This window comes from Crocodylus porosus, unplaced genomic scaffold, assembly GCF_001723895.1.
Source record: "Crocodylus porosus isolate Cpor-Errol unplaced genomic scaffold, CroPor_comp1, whole genome shotgun sequence".
In the NCBI taxonomy this organism is placed as follows: domain Eukaryota; kingdom Metazoa; phylum Chordata; order Crocodylia; family Crocodylidae; genus Crocodylus; species Crocodylus porosus.
In genome coordinates this window covers 37,490-42,048 of record NW_017728894.1, presented here as the reverse complement: position 1 = coordinate 42,048, position 4,559 = coordinate 37,490, and the positions used below count along the sequence as shown (strand labels likewise).

Below are 4,559 nucleotides of genomic sequence, written 5' to 3'. Positions count from 1 at the left end.
GCCGACAGTGCCGGCAGTGTCTGTGGGAGCTCCCCACTCATGGCTGCTGCCAGTGGAGCTGGGCCCCACGCCGGCTGCCGGGGGCATGAGCCGTTCATGTCGCATACCCACACCCCTTCAAATGTCTGGGATGCACACCCAGAACCTAGGTGTCCAGGACACACACATGCACACTCACTCCTTGTCCCTGCCCCCGTCCCGGGCTGGGCTGATGCCACCATCCCCCCCAGGGCATCAAGTGGACCCCGGTGACCTTCTTCGACAACAGCATCATCTGTGACCTGATCGAGAGTGTGAGTGCTTCCGCGGGCAGTGCTGGCGTGGGGCCACCCCAGGGCCCTGGCGGGGCTGTGGGGGCAGCTCTGGGCTAGGCTGGACTGCTGCAGGGGGCCATGGTGCAGGTCTGGGGAGCTGACATGGGAGCCCTGGGCTGGCTGGTGGGGGGTGAGGGGCCATGGGGGTGCCCCGGCTGGGTCTCCCCAGGCTGCAACAGTGCTGGCTCCACAGGGCAAGGGGGGGATCCTGGTGCTGCTGGATGAAGAGTGCCTGCGCCCTGGCACCGTGAGCGCTGCCACCTTCCTGGCCAAGCTGGACCAGGCCTTCGGCAGCCACGAGCACTACGAGAGCCGGAAGAGCCAGAGTGACCGGCACATCACCGACACCAGCCTGCCCAGCACCTGCTTCCGCGTGCACCACTACGCTGGCAAGGTGCGTCCGGGCTGGGGACGGGGAGCAGCTCGGGGGTCCAGGCAACAGAGCAGCCGGGTGTGGGTACTAGGAACCCAGCCTGCATCCCTTACCAGGGCTAGGGACCCCGCCCCTGTCCCGTCCCATCCCTTCCCGCTGGGTCCTGGAGGGAGCCAGGGCTCCTGGGTTCCTTCCCCCCTGCTGGGAGGGGAGCTGGGGCAGTTTGAGCAGTGCCTGGCCTTGGCACTCGTGGGTTTGATTCCTGGAGGGGCCCAGAGCGGCCCCAGGGAGCGGGCCCTGCCCTGCGCCGTGACAGCAAGGTGCCCGCTCCCGGTAGGTGACATACAATGCCACGGGCTTCATTGAGAAGAACACGGACCGGCTGTACCGGGGGCTGGCGCAGGCCATGTGGCAGGCCAAGCACACTTTGCTGCGCAGCCTCTTCCCCGACGGCGACCCCAAGAAGGCATCGCTTAAGATGCCCCCCACAGCCGGCTTCCAGTTCAAGGCCTCCATCAACACCCTCATGAAGAACCTCTACTCCAAGAACCCAAACTACATCAGGTAGTCCACCGGCTCAGGGGCCTGGTAGTTCCCTGGGAGGAAACTCCCCTGGACCTTCGCAGTATGGGGCCTCAGACACAGTGAAATGAGGGGCGACTGTCCCCTGGACCTTCACAGTACAGGGGCTCAGATACACAGTGGAGTGAGAGGAAACTCCATTGGCCCTTAGCAGTATGGGGGCTCAGACATACAGTGGAGAGAGGAGAGACTCTCCCTTGTTTTTTAACAGTATGGGGGCTCAGACACATGGTGGAGTCAGGGAAGACCCCCCCCAGCCTTTAGCAGTACAGGGGCTCTGACACAGTGGAGTGAAGGGAGACTCCTTGGTCGTTCACAGCATGGGTGTTCTGGCACAGTGGAGATATAGGAGACTCCCCTTGGCCCTTTGCAGCGTGAGGACTCTGGCACACACTAGGATGATAAGAGACTCCCCCGGCTTGTAGCAGCATGGAGACTCTGACCCCTGCTCCTCCTCCCAGGTGCATCAAGCCCAATGAGAACCAGGCGCCGGGGCAGTTCACGGATGAGCTGGTGCGGAGCCAGGTGCGGTACCTGGGGCTGCTGGAGAACGTGCGGGTGCGGCGGGCCGGCTACGCCTACCGCCAGCCCTACCAGCCCTGCCTGGAGCGCTACCGGCTGCTCAGCACCCACACCTGGCCCCGCTGGACCGGCACTGCCAGGTATGGGGCATGGGGGGCCAGGGGACCGGGGACCTGGAGCTCTCAGGGGGTCACCCTGCCCCCACTGGGCTCCTCCAGGCTTGGGGTCCCTGGAAGAGCTCCGTGGGGAGCAGGACTTGAACCCGCTGCCTGGCCGCAGGGACGGGGTCCAGGCATTGCTCTCCGACCTGGACATCCCTCCTGAGGAGCTGGCCTATGGGCACACCAAGGTCTTCATCCGCACGCCACAGACCGTGAGTCCTGGCGGCTCAGGCCGGGGGCAGTGGGGAGCAGTGGGCTCTGGTACTGAGAAGGGGGGGGCTCTGTGCCCCCCCCCCCGAGTCCTGACCCCCCTCTGCACCCCCCAGCTCTTCAACCTGGAGGAGCGGCGCCGGCGCCGGGTGGAGGAGCTGGCCACGGTGATTCAAAAGACCTACCGGGGCTGGCGGTGCCGTACCCAGTACCAGCTCATGCGCAAGAGCCAGATCCTCATCTCAGCCTGGTTCCGGGGCCACGCGGTAAGTGCCCCCCCGTCTGTGCCCAGGGCTGGTGGCTGGTTCAGGTGGGACTGGTGCGGTTCCTAGCACTGCTCAGGTGCTCCTTGCCACAGGGCCCCTGCATCTGCCCCATGCCGGTCTCATTGGCAGTGTTCGCAGGGGGTCCCCCCCACCTCCCGGGGGTCTCCCTGCCCTCACCACGCTCCTCCCTGCAGCAAAAGAAGAGGTACCAGCACATGAAGAGGGCGGCACTGCTCATCCAGACCTATGCCCGCGGCTGGAAGGTAAGGAGGGCGCCGGGCCAGCCTGTTCCCACACCAGCATTGGGGCAGAGCCGTCCCCTGCCCCAGGCCAGCGTAGCACATGCGTGTGCAAGAGGGGACTCTTGTGAATGCTCACGAGTACCCAAGCAGGCCTAGCTTAGGGCCCCATCATCTGCCTCTTGGCGGTAGAGACCTGGCTAGGCTGGTCCCCAAGTTGGACTCAGGTGCAAGTGCCTAAACCCCCCGAGTGCCTCCAGCTCTCAGCCTCCCCAGAGGACATGCGTGGGCTGGGGGAGACGGAGGGGGTGGGAGCTGGGCTCTGGCGTCTCCGGCTGTTGCTCTCACTGTCCCCCTGCGCTGGTGTCTGCTCCCTGGGGCTCTGCGGGACCTCACCTCTCCCCATCCCCCCGCAGTCGCGCCGGCTCTTGCGGGAGCTGAAGCACCAGCACCATTGCCACCAGGCCGCGGCCATCATTTCTGCTTACTGGAAAGGGTACAAGGTACAAGGCTGGGCCCCCCTCGCTGCCCCGTGGCTTCACCTGGGCCTTCGACGCCTGCCTCTGTCCTGCATTCTCCTGCTTCTGCTCTCCCAGTCCTGCCCTGCCTGTCTGCTCCCCCTCCTGTGTCGCAGCCTGCCTGGGCCGGGGAGATGCTTGCGGGGCCACGGCGGGATCTGTGCCTCCATGGGCCGAGGCAGATGCCCATGGAAGGGGCCACGATCCCTGCCCTGACTTTCCTGGAGGGGCTGTTTAGCAGGGAAAAGTACTTGGATCCAGCTGGGGAGAGGGGGAAGCCTCCGTTGTCCCTAGAGGGGCAGCCCTGGCCCTGGCCCATGGCTCACGCAGCATCTCCGTTGACAGACGCGGAAGGAATACAAGAAATACTTCCGCTCCGGGGCCACAGCCCGTCTGGCGTGCTTCATCTACCGGCGACTGGTGAGCTCCTTCTTCCCTGGCTTCTGGAGCGGTTCTCGGGGCTGGCGATGCTCGAAGGGGGCTGAGACCCGTGGGGCGGGTGGGGAGATCCAGTCTGCAGCTGGCACGTGGCATGGAGCCGGGAACATGAGGCATTTCCACACCGGGCTCAGTCAGGCCTAGTTTGGTGCGGGGTGGGGCCCTGCCTCTCTTGCCCCCTGTTCTGCACAGTCCTTTCTCCCTCTCCCCAAAGCTGCAAAAGTTTTTCCTGGGGCTGAAGAACAACCTGCCCCCGCTGACTGTGAGCGACCGGAGCTGGCCACCAGCCCCCTACCGCTTCCTGACCAATGCCAATCAGGAGCTGAAGACCATCTTCTACCACTGGAAGGTAGCGCGGGGCGGCATGCTGCTTCCCGGTATTGCTCCACCCTAGAGGTGGCTGCATCTCAGCCCAGGGTGGAGCAACCCTGGAGAGCATGGCTGTTTATGGGGGGTCCCCAGCTGTCCCATCCCTCCCCAGAGGTGGCCGCAGCCAAGCATTAGCAGCTGCCCTCGCCACCCTGTCCTGGCACTGACCCCGCTCTCCCTGGCAGTGTAAGAAGTACCGGGACCAGCTGAGCCTGGAGAAGCGGGCCGCGATGCAGACCAAGCTGTGTGCCAGCGAGCTCTTCAAGGGCAAGAAGACGCGGTATGGCCCCAGGTGAGTGCGGGCACAGGGCTGCGGGTGTCAGGCTCCCATGGGGGGGTGGCACAGAGCAGCTGGCCGGCTCACGGCTTCTCCCCCGCTCCGGCTCAGCGTCCCGGAGCCGTTCCAGGGTGACTACGTGGGGCTGCAGAAGAACCCCAAGTACCAGAAGCTGCAAGCCGCGGCCCGGGGCAAGCTGGTGCTGGCTGACACCGTGAGGAAGGTGAACCAGGCCAACGGCAAGGTGAGGTGTGGGGGAGCTGGGTGAGGGCTGGGGGGCTGCGGGGTGG

General features: G+C 65.4%; 1 protein-coding gene across 1 annotated transcript in view; it reads left to right on the top strand.

Annotated features, from left to right (window-relative positions):
* The window catches only part of MYO1A (myosin IA), a 12,721-nt gene that overhangs the window by 7,257 nt on the left and 905 nt on the right, over positions 1–4,559 (top strand). The window contains exons 15-25 of the mRNA XM_019556278.1: positions 231–293; positions 508–708; positions 1,025–1,251; positions 1,731–1,931; positions 2,071–2,164; positions 2,279–2,428; positions 2,623–2,691; positions 3,531–3,605; positions 3,838–3,972; positions 4,178–4,284; positions 4,381–4,513. Of these exons, the coding sequence (XP_019411823.1) occupies positions 231–293; positions 508–708; positions 1,025–1,251; positions 1,731–1,931; positions 2,071–2,164; positions 2,279–2,428; positions 2,623–2,691; positions 3,531–3,605; positions 3,838–3,972; positions 4,178–4,284; positions 4,381–4,513 (1,455 nt within the window). The remainder of the gene's footprint in view (positions 1–230; positions 294–507; positions 709–1,024; positions 1,252–1,730; positions 1,932–2,070; positions 2,165–2,278; positions 2,429–2,622; positions 2,692–3,530; positions 3,606–3,837; positions 3,973–4,177; positions 4,285–4,380; positions 4,514–4,559) is intronic.